The sequence below is a fragment of the Zonotrichia leucophrys genome, chromosome 9 (assembly GCF_028769735.1).
Source record: "Zonotrichia leucophrys gambelii isolate GWCS_2022_RI chromosome 9, RI_Zleu_2.0, whole genome shotgun sequence".
Classification (NCBI taxonomy): Eukaryota; Metazoa; Chordata; class Aves; order Passeriformes; family Passerellidae; genus Zonotrichia; species Zonotrichia leucophrys.
This window is the reverse complement of record NC_088179.1, coordinates 13,285,508-13,301,527: the sequence shown is the minus strand read 5'-3', so window position 1 is coordinate 13,301,527 and position 16,020 is coordinate 13,285,508. Positions and strand designations below refer to the sequence as shown.

The window sequence follows — 16,020 nt, the reverse complement described above, 5'->3', positions numbered from 1 at the left end:
GCTGAAACTGAAGTCCAGCGAGGACATGACATTGCAGCAGTACTTGAATTTTGTACAGGGGAACCTATCGCCCTTGTTTGAGGGATACCAAGACACTTCCACAAGCTGGCCCCACCTTCAGCAGGGAACACAAACCGCAATCTTTGTAGCTTGCTTTCAAACGAAACTATTTCAATGGGTCTAGTTTCACTTCTTTTCCCTACTAAAACTTCATCTGCTTAAAAATAAGGGGCCCTGCACTATGTACTTAAAACATGCAAGCAAGAGCACTTGCTTTTTTTTTTTTTTTGTTAATTAAAACCTAAACCAAGCCAAATGCTTCAGAGGAGGTGGCTCTGGAGCCTGTGCTGGTGCAATGACCATTCTCTCCATGGGGTGCACAAGGGGCTGCACTGATGCTCGGCTGGTGCAGAGACTGAGGCAGTGCGCAGTCTGGAGCTTCTCCTCCCACAGCTTTTTGCAGAACACATTGCTCAGACCAATGCACTCTCACAGCAGAGTGGAGCTTGCTGGATGCAGGGCTGTGCTCGTGGCTCCCATAATATACTGAACACACTGAGGTGATGGGGCTGTGCTGGCACTGGCCAGGATGGCTGAGCCAAGGCAGGGCAGTGCTGGGGGACAGGCACAGCCCTATGGCCTGTCCTGGGGAGGGCACTCTCCACACCCACGCTGGGCCCTGGCCATCATTGGGGTCCGTGCAGAGACTCCATGGCCAGCACGTCCTTCGGCAGGGCGGCCCCGCTGTGTCCCGGCTGCTGGGCTCGGAGCCAAGGCCTGCAGCAGAACAGCAGGAAAAACACAGAACAACACGTTCCAGGAAAGTGCATTGGGGAGCTCATCAGCAGCCACACCTGCCTTTGGGCAATGCAGCACAGTCCCCAGGACACTGCAGGGGAGGAAACTCTGTTACCATTCGGCAGCACCTCACCCCAGCTTTGTGGCGCCATCGTGCAACCTGTTCATGAAACTGAGCACCACGGGCATGAGGATGTGGGTCCCCAGCTTTGGGGTCTGGCTGGGCTGGAGAAGCATGGAAGAGAAATACAGCACCTGTAACCACCCTTCTGCATCCAGCAAAGGCAGCCTGAGGTGTGTACAGCACATAAAAAAGGGGGAGAAAATGCCAAACCAATTCCAGTTACCTCTGAAGTGAGCACACTGTCAAGCACCAGTGGACAAAATTTACAGGAGAAATACTCCTGAAACTCGAGACACAGCATCATCTGCCTTTCCACTCCTGCCAAAGAAAACAGGAAAAACATGTCTTTTGCCCAATCTTTTGTACTTCTGCAAAGCAAACTCCCGAGCAGCTGAATTTTGCTCCTGCAGCCACAGGCCAGGCAGCCTCTCTGGGACTGTGAAGGCTTCTTTCCTCCTCATTGCTGATTTTAGCACAGCTTGTTAATCTGCTGCTAATTTTGTACTTTGTTATTTATTTGTGTAACAGCTCTTAGTAAATCCCTGTAGCTAAATCCAACCACGTTTGCTGAGGACGTGAAGAAAAGTTCTAAGGGTTTCCTGTGCAAGCACAGTTTTATAAACACACATCACACTGATGAAAGATTCTTTCTAGTGATTCACCAAGAAAAAACAACCTGCATTTCTTTTTCCTTTAACTTTCCCTCCTTCCCACGTCGATCATCCTCACAGGTCTCTGTAAGCATGGTGTGATGGCAGCCCAGTTACATCCACCCCAGCAGCATCCTCTGTGGGGCTCATCTGAACAGGAAACCAGGATGAGCAGAGAGCCGAAGGTGTAGTTCGTGTTGTTACGGCAGGGAAATGGAATCAAGTAAGAGACAGGAATCGCAGCACACAGCCTGGAGTGGCAGGAAACGGGGCGAGCTGCTGCTCTGTGTGGGCCGAGGCTGGCCCAGGCTCGCTGCCGGGCACCTCCCGCGGGCCGGGGGTCGGGAGAGGCCGCAGAGATTCCCCCTGCCAGCCGTGTGCGGGTCTCGCTCTCTGTCACTGCTGTCACCAGGCGCCGGTGAGCGCCCACCGAGGCCCCGCTCGGCAGCACGGCCGCGGGCCGGGTCCGCCCGCCGCCTCCCGGCCGCACACGCGGAGCACGAGCTCCCTCTGCCGCCGCCGCCCGGCTGCGCTCCCGCTGCACAGCTGGGGCACAGCTGGGCCACATCTGCACGGCCACGGAGCGGTGACGCCACGCAGCCACTGCCCCCGCTCAAGCTGTTCCCACACACCCACCGCCTGCACCCCGCAGCTCCTCTGCCCTCACTGCACGCTGACCCTGGGCTGCAGACGGCTGCTTCCATCTCCAGGAGACTTTGAAAGTACTGACTCTGCCTAGGGAGAGAGAACAGCTGCCCACAACCTCCCCCAAAGGTTACAATCCATGTCTGACACTTGGTTTCTAACAGAGAAGCCAAGTGATCCCAGCTTTGCTAGGATGGGAGGGCAAGGGCAGCTCCAAAAACTGGGCCTGAGTCACTTCCTCATGAAGAAAAGGTAAAGCTCAGGGTGTTTTATCAGTCTGGCCTTGGTGGCTCCAGCTGCCCCCTGAGCACTTTATCAAGCCTTATATCTGGGCCTGTGCTAGGAAAGGAGCATAACAACCAGGAGAGTGTTCTGCACACACCAGGAGGAGCAGGAAAAGAGAGGTCTCAGGATAAAGATGCTGGAGCCAGCTGAGCATCAGGATCAATCATCTTCAACATTTTAGCAAGAGCAGCAGAAGTTCAAACTAGGCATGTTTCCCAGTGGTAAAGAAGAGGAATGGGATAGGCTACAACAAGAATAAAGAGGTGCTGTCACCTGCTGGTGTTCCAGAAACTGGCACAGGATTAGGACAAGGCTGCATGCTTGAGAAGCAGAACAGCCTCTGCTCTGTACCTAAAAGCAGAGAAATGGACTGGTCCAAAACACACTGGCAATCATGGGCTAGCCAGTGAAACCAGGGTACATCAGGCTCTGCCAGGAAAGAGAGAAGCAGCTGTCCCACTGAGATCTCAGTGAGACCTCACCTGAGGCCTCCAGATCATGCTGCCTGCCTACAGCCAGGAGAGCAGTTCTGGTGCCAGGCATATTCACCAAGCCATGAGCCAGGTTTCACTGTGACTCCACAGGCACCTACAGACAGGGCCCAATCCACAACAGACAAATCACTTCGCCTCCAGCTCCAGTTGCTCTGGAGAAATGAGGCTGGCCAGGGTGCCTGCTGAGCAGTCTCAGAGGAACAGATGGCAGTAAGGCAGCACCCACACAAAGGGTCACTGAAAGCGATGTGCACACCTGAGTGGCCCAGGGGTCCTCTCACTCCAGGAGACAAAATACCACAAACGTTGGTTGGGCACCACATCAGCACTGCCCCATCTTGGGGCAGTCAGTCCATCCTGCTGTGGAGTTCAAGAATCCTGAGGGAGCTGTGCATGCCTTCCAGACAACTGCATAGTGTGGGTCTCCTATCATGGGTGCGTGACCTGACTGAGGGCCAGCACTAGGAAAGGACTTGTTTAAAGAAAACAAGTGGTAGAATTATTGACCAGGAAAGTGTCTGTATGAAAAATGTTAAGGTTGCACTTCTAGTTTCATCTTGGCAGAATTCAGCTAATATGGAATACAGGACTTACGAGCAATGAAAGTTACAGCAGGACTAGAGGACACTTCCAAGCAATGCTCTGCAGCAGCATCTCAGGACAGGAGCATCAGGTTACCTGAAATCTGTGAACTTAACATCCCTCCAGTTTTTAGACACCCGTTTAATGCGAAGGAAAGCCTGACCTTACATAAACTACACATTAGCTGTGGATTCGGGAGGCAGAACCATTTCTCCGAAGAAGGAACATTGCACGTGGATGCACTCCAGCCCCTGCAGGCTCTCCACTCCTGCTCTCAAGAGCCACTAGCAGCAGGCCAACCTTCTCTCCTGATCGGGAACCCATCGAGATACAAGCACACGTGGTCCTTGTGCCGAGATGCTGAACAGCAGGACCAACATGGCCTGCAGGAGAGCAGCACCGCTCAGAGCAACCGCTCCTCTCCAGCACAGGTGGCGTGCGGAGGTGCTCCCAGGCCACGAGCTGAGAACCACCGGGCTGCACCGGGACACCTCCCCGCAGGCAGCGGCGGTGGGGACACAGAGCGAGCCCCTCAAGACTCCCGAGACCGGGGAGCATTGGGAGCTCCTCCAGAGTGCGAGCGAACCGCTGTGCTGGGAGCCGCACATGGGCCGCCGGCTGAGGGAGCTCCTTCCCGCTGTTCCCAGAGCGCCGCGGGAAGGCCCCGCAGGACCCCCACAGGACCCCGCTCACTGCCCGGGCCCGGCCCGCCCCTCGGCCCCGCGCACCTGGTGGCGGAAGGCGGCGCCGCGCAGCAGGTCCCGCAGCAGCCCGAGGCCGATGTCGCGGCTGGCGCCCTCGGTGACGAGGTGGAGGTGCAGCACCTCGGCGGCGCCCAGGCGGCCGTGCCGCAGCAGCGAGCGCAGCGCCGCCTGCGCCTTGTCGCGCAGCGCGGGGTTGCGCTCCGCCTTGGTGAACATGAAGAGGAGGTGCAGCCCGCGGGGCCCCGGGCCGGCCGGGGCGGGCGGCGTGGCGCGCAGGCGGCGGGTGGCGCTGGAGAAGGTCTCGCCGCCGCCGCCCAGGTAGTAGAAGGCGCAGACGGCCACGGCCGCGGCCGCCGCCAGGGCCGCGGGCTGCGGGCAGCGCAGGCAGCCCCGGCGCGCCGAGCCCCGCAGCGCCGCCATGGCGGGGCGGCACCGCCCCCGGGCCCGGGCCCGCCCCGGCGGCAGGGCGGGGACACCGGACAATGACACACCACACACGCCACAGTCAAGTTTTAGATACAAACTCTACAGCCGTACATAACGCGAAGGAGGGCGGAGTATACAGTCTGTACAATTACAGCTTAAGGGGGAAAAGGGTTTTTTTTACATTTTACTGCTGGAATGCTTAAAAAACACCGAGTACAGAGGAACGCGCAGAGGGAAAACAAAAAGTTCATTACTTCGGAGAAAGTAACATCTCTGCTTGAGGAAACGATGATTTCATGGCGATTTCTGTCAAGACATGGAAAACTTAGGCTCCTAACAGAAAAGTGAGTGGAATTTTTCCTCCTCTGTCATCTCCTTCCATGGGAAGAGAAACAAGAAAATACTGTATGCAGAAAGATAAAGCAAGCATATGAAAGGGTATATACCAAAGTGGTACACTCATCCTTTTCCCCAGTAGTGCCTCTCCAGAGTTGTCCCTGTTTTAAAACTGTGCCTTTGTGTAAGCACAGGAGCAAGGCATGTCGGCTGTCAGAATGCACAAGCCATTAAACTCCAACTTGGGAAAAAGTATCCATAATGAATGGGGCAGAGATTGTAGCCTGAAAAATTGATTCTCAAAATACTTTGTGTATTGAAGAATCAGAATAATCAGCTAAGTCCTTTTGACACTGTAAAAATATTGCGTCCTTTGTACTTATATATTATTATTTTCAGTTTCATCAAAGGGTTGATTCATAGTCACTGTGTTATATTTGAGATTCTCAAGATGAAGCAGCAGAGGTAACATCCACAATTTAAACCAGATGGCTGCAGAGAAGCACCAAAGTCCTGGAAACATGACATTAACCCTCCACTTGTTCTAGTTCTCACCTTTTTAGTTTAGTGCTACAAAGTTTATGCTCTATCCAGGAGACCTAGTAATTCAGACAACACGTGTACTGATGTCATAATGCAAAACAGGAGAAACTTCCTCTTGTACAGGGAGTTGCTGACAGCAGTTGGAAGGTCTGGTTGCATTTTCTAAAACTATTTCAGCTCAGTATACAAATAGGTAAAATATAAAACCCCACAGAGTGAAAAATGCAGTATTAATACAGGATTCTTTAGCACTGTAACATTAAAAGCCATGAATGGTACAATCTGAAATCTCCAAAATCAGTGGAAAGACTGCCACTGATATCAGTGACTTCCTGGATCAGGTCCTAATGGGCAGAGAGGCTGAAGTCCACAATGTACTAATTAATGAGCACCTGGAACACACATCCATCCGATGGCAATGTGGGCTGTTTGTGAAAGCAAAGAAATACCTCTACAATCCAAATTCACCTTCACCCAAATCCATGTGAACAAATTCCAACTGTCTAACACAGGTAGTGGCATAATTCAATATGATCATTCAGAAATTTAAGTTTATATGAACGTGAAAAGGGCTTTAACAGAGTGCAGTTTGTACTGGACATCCTATCATTCCCAAAAGGCCAAGGGAACAAGGCTGAGGATCACAGGTGACACACCTACTCCCTAATCCATTGAAACTCCAGAGCTCCTGACAAGTCACATCACCTGTCACTCAGGTGGGGTTCATCCTTTAGCACAGACAGACTGACACTGCTTCCCAGACAGATGAGAGTCAGGAACACAACATATGGACTTGTAGAGCTACAGGGAAACAACTTCTTAGTCAAGAGAAATCATCCTGCAGAATTTATCACAGAGATTTTGTGGCCAGGGAGGAAATCACCTGTCAAGATCTGAAATAAATCTCTCAGACCTGTTCTCCAGCAGCCTGGACTGAGACAGCAATTATGCCACTAAGATTTAGGCAGCTTTACATTCCAGCCAATCCCACTACACACTGCCTGCCAGCCAGGCTGGGAAAGACAAACATCTAGAAAAACCTCTAAGGTGTATATTATGCAGCCATATCTTACATTTTCCCATCTGCACACCAGGAACCTTACTTTCTCTAAGATATACTAAAACACACATTTGCTGGTAAATACTGCTGATTAGGAAGTACATTATCATTTCATAGGCAGCTATTTAAAAAAACAGCTTACTAGAAATTACTGCTTACAGGTGATATCCTGAAGTTTCTTATTATTCAGACTAAATGTGCACTTTAAATGGGCAGAATCTGCTTTTCCTACCATAATTAGACCACATACAAAGCAAGAACTGTCTTGTAAGATTATTCTGCTTGGAAATAAAATCCGCTGGACAATTCTACAACACTACTAATTTTGTAGCAATAATAATATGATATTTGATGCAAAATTATAAATGTTTGAAATACCTTCTTACAACTTAACAGTTTAACTTTACCATAGTTTACAGATTTCAATTTGTTTTATCCCAGTTTTGCTTATCTTTCCAAGGAGAAAAGCCAATTCATTTCCCAAATACATGTAAACAGCAGGTTAACAATGTAAAGCTATTAGGATTACTGAAAACTCACATTGATACTATGTCACCTAAAAACTCTGCTTAAGCTCTCTCCTTAGGGCAGACAAACAGAGGATAAAGAATTGCATCTGCTGGTTTGAGGTTTAGGAGGATTATTATCTAGGTATAAATATCCTGATACATAAGCATATATCTTGAGACAGCATTTATACATGCACAGAGTGGGGCTCACTACTGCATAAAGCAAATTGTCTTCCTGCCCTCACAACCCAGTTGCAGAGTTGCAGACTGTGCTCATTTATTACTTTACAGAAGTATCCACTGAAATTCTAGTTTTTCCTGTGCTCACCTTAGTTTAGACAACACATAAACATACACATCATTGCAAATCATACAAGGGCTGCTGCTTCCTGATAGAAGGGATTGATTGCCCTAAACTTTGAGTGGCTGCAAGACATGAGACTTTTATACTGAGCTTAGGGCCTGTAGTGAGAACAGCAAAAAGGAGGAACAGCCTTTGTACAACTATTCTACACAAGCTTTGTTGGCTCAATATTTACGTTCATGTCTCAAATTTCAAGTTTTCATGTCAAAATACTACAAACAAACCCCACATCATGTCCAAAAGGAGTAAGTTTATTTTTCATGAAAGGTTCCACATGCTCATTTAGAAGGATACTTGCTGCACTGAAAGTTTAATTTAAGAGGAAAAGAAAAAAAAGGAAAATGGACTGCTCTTAGGAATTTGGTCCCCAGGATATATCCCTTTGTGACTGACCTGCAGTCACCAGCATAAAGGCCAGCCTGGTGCTAGAGCTTCCACAGGGAAAGAGCTTGCAGAAGAGCAGGAGCTGTCACATCTGTGAAGAACAGCCCACCTCTAACCAGAGTCACCACAGCAACAAGAGAATCTGCTGAGCTGCAGTCCCACAAATGGAAGGACAACTCAGGAAATCATTGCCCAAATTCCCTTCCAAACAGTCCCAGAAAATGCAACCCAGACCTTCTGTCAGAGGCACATTGTTTATGGCGACAGGGGACGGTGCCAGCGATGGCCCTGGGCAGCAGAGCTGCTGTGAGCTCCCTGCAGCTCTGCCACCCCCGAGCTGCAGGGCTGCCCATGGACAGGGGCTGCTTTACACTCAGCCAGCAGGGACTCAGGGGCTTGGAACATCTTCAGCTGCTGAGGTATATGCACTGGAGAACATAAACCAACTCATACACTTCCCCAGCTACCACAATCTAAAGCTACATTGGAGTGGTCATTTTATCCAAACTATCTAACAAAATGCATACAATTCATTCTGTTAAAGTAAAAAAAGACTTGCACTATAAGCTTCAGGTTCTTTTCCTTCTTGACACTTAAGACTTCTGGGAATCTGACTGCTGGAAGCGGTTTAACTTCTCTGGATTATTTGATGCCATTTGAGAAAAATCACGAAAAATGTCCTGATAAATTTCATCTCCTAGGTGGAAAAGAAAAGAGAAACACTTTTAAACATTTGTAATAGTCAACATCACCCACCATTGCACAAATGCCCTACTGTGCTATCAGTTACTGTGTAACACTTAATTCATGTATGAATACTGCTTCTAGATGGAGTGATGCTGATGTGAGCCCTGAGGGACTGGTTACTTGCATGCATGTTCTGTAGAAGCAAATTAAACAAAGCCAAACTATACCTGAAATTGTACCTCACAGGCAGCCACACAGAGGAAAGTTCAGAGTTAGAAAGGAAAAGTTAAAGAACTTTAAAGCAACTTAAAAAGAAAAAAATATTTATTAGCCGTTAAAGAATAAAATCCTTGTTTTTGCAAGGAACTGCTAACCAAGATTCTTTACAGAAAAAAAGAATTATGGCATAAATAAAGATTTACTTGGAAACAGAGATCAGAATTCTTACAGCCAAACAGAATTCTCCATGAAAGAAACAATCAGCAAACAATAATGTATATATTAAAAAAAGCAATCTTAAGTAGATAAATTATTGTTCATAAATTACTTTTGTCTATTACTTCAGCAAAAATAAAATTTCTACATTCAGTTCATCTCCATCTTTCATTACATTTTTCAGTTTGATCTATAAGAACAACTGATACTTCCCCTAAAAATCTTTTTTTTTTTTTTTAAATCGTCACCCTTTGTGCTTAAATGCAACCCTACTACTACAATATATTCCAAAACGTCTTTCTCCCCCTCCCTGTCTACACAGGAAACACATTCAGGAGGGATTACTGCTTGAGTCATTGCCAAGTCATTCTTTTGCCACTTTAAAATGGCCATTTTTTCATTCATTTTCACATTCTTTCATCTACTGGAGCATTTTGGGCCTCGAGCTCAATTTCTGGTTTAAAACACTAACCATACCCTTTCGTCTTCAAAAGGAATTTAATGCATCAAACATTGGGTTGGGTCAGGAGCTATGTAGCCAACCAAATTTTAGAGTCTTCCCAACACAGATGGCCACACAGGACACAAGATCCCAGCACTACTGTTTCTTGCTGACAGCTTGATTTACAGCATGACAAAGAAATCAACCCAAAATCTCTCTCATCGTGTACGTCAAATATGAACATGTTTTTTTCTAACATGATTGAGAAGAAAAGAATGTTTTTGTGCTTAAAAGTTTGCACTACTGGGAAAAGTTACATTGTTTTGTTTTTCAATTTTTTTAATGCTCATTTGAAATATTAAAGCTATCATTCTTTTGGAGATGAGACTCCATTCTTTTAAAAACACTTTCACAAATAATAACTGACTTTCCAGAAATATTTAACAGGCCAGTAACACAATTCTTCCCAGACTTTAAAAGATGAATACATTCAATACTGCTGTACTAGGAAAAGTCAGTTCTAGAGAAATTCCCTTTTTGTTTTCAGATTTAATTTCAAGTATGGTGTCCCTGCCCATGGCAGGAGGGTTGGCACTAGCTGATCTTTAAGGTCCCTTCCAACCCAAACCATTCAGTGATTCTGTGTTCTAGAGATGAAGCAGGCACAGGACAGGTTTTATTGTAACAGCTTGTGAGAACTTCTTGCTCTGGGAGACCAGCACAGAATGGAGCTGTAACATTCACCAAAAGAATAGCTATGAAGGGCAAAAGCAGAATTAGGCTTCTGTGATAAAAGCAATTATGCTTTCAATACAGAAGTGGGCTCCACTGGTGAACAAGAACTGCAGTTCAAGTTGCCACACTTGGTCCTTTCAAATTAACTTGAAAGAAGGAAAAGCTATTTTTGAAAGATACATTGTGGCTCTGGCTTTGTCTCTATTACATAACAAAAATATTAGATACAAAAATAGACTAAAATAAAGTGCCCCTTTAGTTTGTACGTTGCATTAATATGCTTAATACTGTAAACCTTATAATTATTTTAAATTTCTACTTTAAAACTGAATTCTGGAAGTTCCCTTTCCAAGCAATGTTTTCCCTAAAGTGCAGATTATATGTACAAAAATACTGTAACACTGCTTTACCATTTCACACCAGAGTAACTCAAAAGGCACACATCATACATTCAAGAAAAGGTAGGAAGAAAAAGTGGCAATGCTAATATCAAAGAGTTAGCAAGACGTACTGTAGCACCAGGAGATGAGCACTCAAGTATTATACAGAAACAGCACTACTGTGCATATGGCTTCTACCACCAGAAATAACTTTTTAAAGCTGGTTGCAGCTAGTTCCCATTCCAGGAATGCTTTGGAAGACCCAACTGTACCTTACAAAGCAACGTATTCATTCTCTCATTAGCTCAAACCAGCCATATATATTTAAATTATAAATTTTGATGCCATTAGCTACATGAGCAATTGTTTATCAGCTGCATTGCTAGAGCTGAGAAGTAGGCAGTTGGCTTCACTCTGGTGACAGCAAACTCATACAATGATATTTACCCTCACACAGCTACCAGCAAATATACAATTGTCTTGAAAATCCCTATTTTCTTCTAGAATCATAATTTTGGAACACTGGAGTTCTAAAGTAAGGGCAGTGCAGATAATTTAACATGTATAAGGAGTGAAAAAGACCTGCATCCCTTAAAACCACAGAAAGCTGTGACACCTTTTGACAGCAGACAGGTTCTGTGCTTACACTGACACAACCCTTCTACAGCAGACAAAAACATTCAAAACACTCAAATATTGAATCCAACTTTTAAAAGAAACTGCACCAAGTACCAGAGTGAAGGGGGCAGAGCTGTGCTATCCAAAGACACAGTAAGTTCTCTGGCTGGGACTCTGCTCCAGCTTGTGGCATTAATTTCAGAAGTTATTCTAATGAAAGGCTCCCCCTGATTTTGGGCAAGCTCTGCCTGTTGTGGCAAATCTACTCTTCACTGTCAATCTCACCTTAGCAGCTGTAAAGTGTCTGGATCAGATTGCATCAGCTGCAGTCTCTAGATTCTACTGCTCCAATCTGGTAACATCCCCCTGCCCAATTCCTCAGTGGAAAGCACATAAGGGCTTTATGGGAGTCAACTGAGAGTACTCAGCACTCAACCTGAAAAATAAGGTTCACCTCTCACTTCTGCCAGGAACAGCAGGGTGTTTTTAGCTGTCTAACTTCATAATCAAGTGTGCCTTCATTATTGGTACTTGCATGATATTAAATTACCTTCCTATGGAAGCAAATATCAGAACACGGTGTAAATTAGGTCTGAGTGCCTGAGAATAAAGTTGCACATATGCATTAAATACAATTTGTTACTTTCCTGCTGGAGTTGGCTCAAGTATCTGCCAGCTTCTACTTGTTTTTTAACCAAACAGAAAGAAACTGTGCATACAAAAATACATACTTAAGAATGACTGCTTTGTTTCTTTTTAGTATCTTAAATAAAAATATTTAAAAATAAAATTTAAGGAAATAATACTTTCCTATTTTTGTCTGGAGGCAGTTTGAAATATTTGATGTACATTTTGTACATTGGTGTGCAAGGGTTTTTTTCTTAAAAAAAGAAAAAGTGGACCATTCCACAGGAAGGAGAACGGTGTCCTGGAATAAGATGAACTCTTCAACAGTCTCTAAGCAAGCTGAGTCAGAAAGCTGCTACTAAATAATGTCAGGTAAATCCTAACATGACACAAATGTCAATGGAACAGCAATAGGAGAAAACTGTGGACAACTACCAGCAAAATAGGGTGTCATGGCTGTAGTATATACACTGCTATAATGATGCTCTTTAAACAGTCTCCTTTTAGGTTCCCTAAGCACTCTGACAACGTCACACCACTGAATTTCAATGAAGCTTTAGAATGTGTTCGTTTATAAAAAACACTATTGTATGAAGCAATCTTAAATTTCCCTCAGACACTAAGAATCTAATTGTAAACTGATAAACTCCTGTATACACTTCTTATACTGCATTTCAGTGTGGTTATTAGAGGAGTATTGACCTGGCTGCCCATAGAGTCCTTCTGATTCACGCATTTCTTCGTTCATCCTTGCTAAACGCAACCTGCCGTGCAGAAAACAAAAGGAACAATGTCACCTTTAAAGCACAAAAAACTATAATGCAAGACCTACAATGCCCTCCTGAATCTCACATCAAAGAGGTCATCTATAGATAGAGTATCTTGATTTTTCTTTTGTTCCCTCCTGTTTTTATGTACAGGAATTTTGACATTTATTTTATTTTTAACTTGAAACAGAATAGCAAAATTTAAGTTATCTAGTCAGAAAACAGAATGTACAACTTACAGTGTTACAATATCTGCATTTGCAGCTTCCACTGCTATACTCAACGGATCTTTCCCATCTTCATCAGTGGCATGCTGGTTTGCTCCTCGTTTTAAGAACAAGCACACTTGTCTGGTTAGAAAAAAAAATATAGAAGAATACTTTTGACAATATTGGAAAAAGCTAATAAAGTGAGATACAATGTATTTAGCTTAAATCATCAAAAGTCTCATATATATCAAAATAGTGCAGTTCATCTAGAACATGTTAACAGACTAGTAAGCAAACCATTTATTTAATCCACATTAGAAAACACGTGTGTTTTGCTAGTGGATGAGACTGCTAAATCAAAATACTATTTCCTCTCTCACAACCAGAACTTAAGAAAAACTCTTATAATCTGAAATAGTATTAAAATATCAGAATATCTGGGGCAATGAAGAAGCTTCCCATGAACAACTAGAGTAAAGGATGGCCATGTACAAATGGTGGGGCAGTGAGTTACCCAGTGTGTCCTAGAACTGTGGCATGGTGCAGGGGCCCCCTTCCTTTCATGTCTCGGATGTTCACGTTGGCCCCATTCTGCAGCAAAAATTCACAAGTAACCAATGAACCCTACAGAATGAAAACAAAGAAACATCTCAGCACCAGATCTCTAGAATCAAACCAAACCTCTTCTGCCTTCCCACCATTGAGCCACCCAGCAAAGGAAACTAAAGGGAGTTGCTTCCAACTTTAAACACTACTAGACAGAATTCCAAACAAAACATTAACAGGAAAAAATATTTCAGAAACAACTCTAAAAGAACACTGTAAGCATAACTTCAACATCATATTATCATTCATTAAGGAAGCAAGCAGCTCAAAAAGAACAGTGACACAGAAATATCATTATTTCCCTTGCTCTCCTCCCCCATCAGCAGAGCTGTATACCACATACCCCTCGCACTGCCTGAATGAGTGGTGTTGCTTTGTTTTCTTCCACGTTGACCCAGTTTACTTCAGCTCCATGAGCCAATGCTTCTGCCATGTGAGGAAGATTTTTCTCAAAGGCAGCTTGATACAACTGCAATCCTGGACTAGGCTGCTTGGAGTCACAGAACACTGGAGACTCTTGCTTGTCTCCTTCTGAAAAGAAAAAAAAATTGCTTACCCAATTCCTGTTTTAACAAGGTACCTCTTGGAATTCTGATCAAAACATCATTTCTCTGGCAATAGGTAGCTCAGCTTTTGCACAATGCTATGTACTGTTGCCCCATTCTGCCAGGGGAATTCACAGATGCCTTTAGCTCCAGTATTCAGGCACAGTCTCTTCACAGAACTATTATTGCACAGAAAACATTCTCTCCACATTACTGGCACATGTGTATATACTTCAATCTACATATTCCATGTAATTTCTAAGAAATTGTTTAAGGTCTGGAGTGTGTTTTACTGGAAACTGCAAGATATTAATAAAACTCATTTTCTCCAAAGATGTAGTCATACAAATATATCTTTATCTCAAACACCTGAGTGTGAGGCTAATGCTGTTCTGACCTATGTTTTATTAGCAGACATCATTGTCATTTACCAATTACTTGCTGTGGCTATAATCTTTTGGACTAAAGCACAGTCTCTTCCTCTTTACCTCAGTAATGGTTATATGGAGTGAAGTCAGGGAGATAAAGATGCTGCTACATAGAAATTTTTGTGAGTTACAGCATCATAAATATTTCTACAATATAATCAAAAAAGATCCAAGCTCCATGCTGCCTGCCTGCAATAACACCTGTGAACTACTAGATTTAAAACATACCTTAAAAGAGCGCTTTCATATAGAAGAATAGCTCTGCTTTATAAGGAAATGTTTTGGAAATTTTGAGAAGCCATACTCAATATATCTGTCAGAACAGCATGCTAAAATTAGCAAATAATTTCATTCATCAACTTATAGAACTTCTGAGTTGAAAGAACGATGTTTAAAGACTTGGTCAATTCCACAAAAATAAGAAACAGAAAAATTAAGCAAGAATGCACAAATAGCACATAAAAGCCTACTATCTGTGACTCAAGAGGAATTCTACCTTGGTGGATTTATTTATTTATAAAAGGATCATGCATTTGGGATCAGCCTCATCTGTCTGGAAAAAACCATAGTTCTTTGAACCCATTTAGAAGGATTAAATGTCATTTTTGGTAGCAAGCCCAAAAGAAAGATGGCTCAGGCAAATTTTACCTTTGTCAAAAGCATTTCAACCAGGATAGGAGATGTGAATTGTATCACCAACACTGATCATTTTTAGAAAAAGAAACTGCTGCCAAGTGATTAAATTTTCATCTTACAGGGCAAAGCCTAACACACCTGGTTCATACAGACTGTTGGCTGATATGGTAGAGGCAAGGTGTTCTCTGCTGTCATCAGTGCTCGGCTGGATCCCACTGTCACTGCTTCGCACTGTTTTGGGGAGAAACTGCAATTACTATGCAGAGCTGAAGCTACCTGCTCCTCACAGATACCATGATAATAAAGCAAGCTCTTATACTTGGTCCTGAAGGTAATTTTAAAAATATGGCTTGTTCTTGTTCAATATTCTTAATGCATCCACAGAAAAATATGAAGTCACATTTTGTAACCATAACATTTACAATAATAATAAAAAATGTCAAAGATAACTAGAAATGAAAAAAAATCAGGATAAGTAAAAAAGCTTAAATTATTTCATGAAAATACTAAGCAATGCAGCAGCCTGGAGACAACAGATTGAAGCAGGGAGATGGCCACAACACACAATGGACCACTAGTGCAAACAGTGAACACGCCACAGCTGTAGTACTTACTACTACGGAGTTTTGAAGAGGTATCAAAGTAGGAGAAGAGTGAATCAAGCTCATCAGGACAGAACAGAGACTCCCGCCTCGCCTCGTCGCTACTTACAGCCACCGCTGGGACATGCAGGTTAGCAAAGCACAAAGCAGGCAGTAAGGAAGGGACAGGGCAGGAGAGAACGTTATTGGAAAAACCAAGAGGATGAAAATACCGAGGAGAGAAGGTGGTTAATATGACTCTGAGTTATAAGCAACCCCATTCCAATCCTTCCCCGTGTAAAAAAGCACATCTCTGAAGAAGTAGTTTCCTTCCTACACTCTACACTAGGCTACAACCCATTAAAAAAACAGATTCCATAGTCTCTGCACGAGGCAGAAGTCAATTAATATAAAAATATG

General features: G+C 44.1%; 2 protein-coding genes across 7 annotated transcripts in view; both read right to left on the bottom strand.

Annotated features, from left to right (window-relative positions):
- The window catches only part of XXYLT1 (xyloside xylosyltransferase 1), a 32,579-nt gene extending 27,876 nt beyond the window's left edge, over window positions 1-4,703 (bottom strand). The window contains exon 1 of the mRNA XM_064720765.1: window positions 4,307-4,703. Within this exon, the coding sequence (XP_064576835.1) occupies window positions 4,307-4,702 (396 nt within the window). The 5' untranslated portion in view covers window position 4,703. The remainder of the gene's footprint in view (window positions 1-4,306) is intronic.
- A 3,047-nt stretch (window positions 4,704-7,750) lies between these two features.
- ACAP2 (ArfGAP with coiled-coil, ankyrin repeat and PH domains 2) overlaps window positions 7,751-16,020 on the bottom strand; it is a 60,048-nt gene continuing 51,778 nt past the window's right edge. For 2 of the 6 annotated variants that reach the window (XM_064720700.1, XM_064720703.1), the window contains 7 exons: window positions 15,634-15,738; window positions 15,158-15,250; window positions 13,754-13,941; window positions 13,319-13,428; window positions 12,835-12,945; window positions 12,531-12,592; window positions 8,360-8,601 (listed from right to left, as the gene is read on the bottom strand). In XM_064720700.1, coding sequence (XP_064576770.1) covers window positions 8,498-8,601; window positions 12,531-12,592; window positions 12,835-12,945; window positions 13,319-13,428; window positions 13,754-13,941; window positions 15,158-15,250; window positions 15,634-15,738 — 773 coding nt within the window. In that variant the 3' untranslated portion in view covers window positions 8,360-8,497. Of the gene's footprint in view, window positions 8,602-12,530; window positions 12,593-12,834; window positions 12,946-13,318; window positions 13,429-13,753; window positions 13,942-15,157; window positions 15,251-15,633; window positions 15,739-16,020 lie in introns of all 6 variants that reach the window. The other 4 variants (XM_064720701.1, XM_064720706.1, XM_064720704.1 and 1 more) reach the window with 4 other exon arrangements.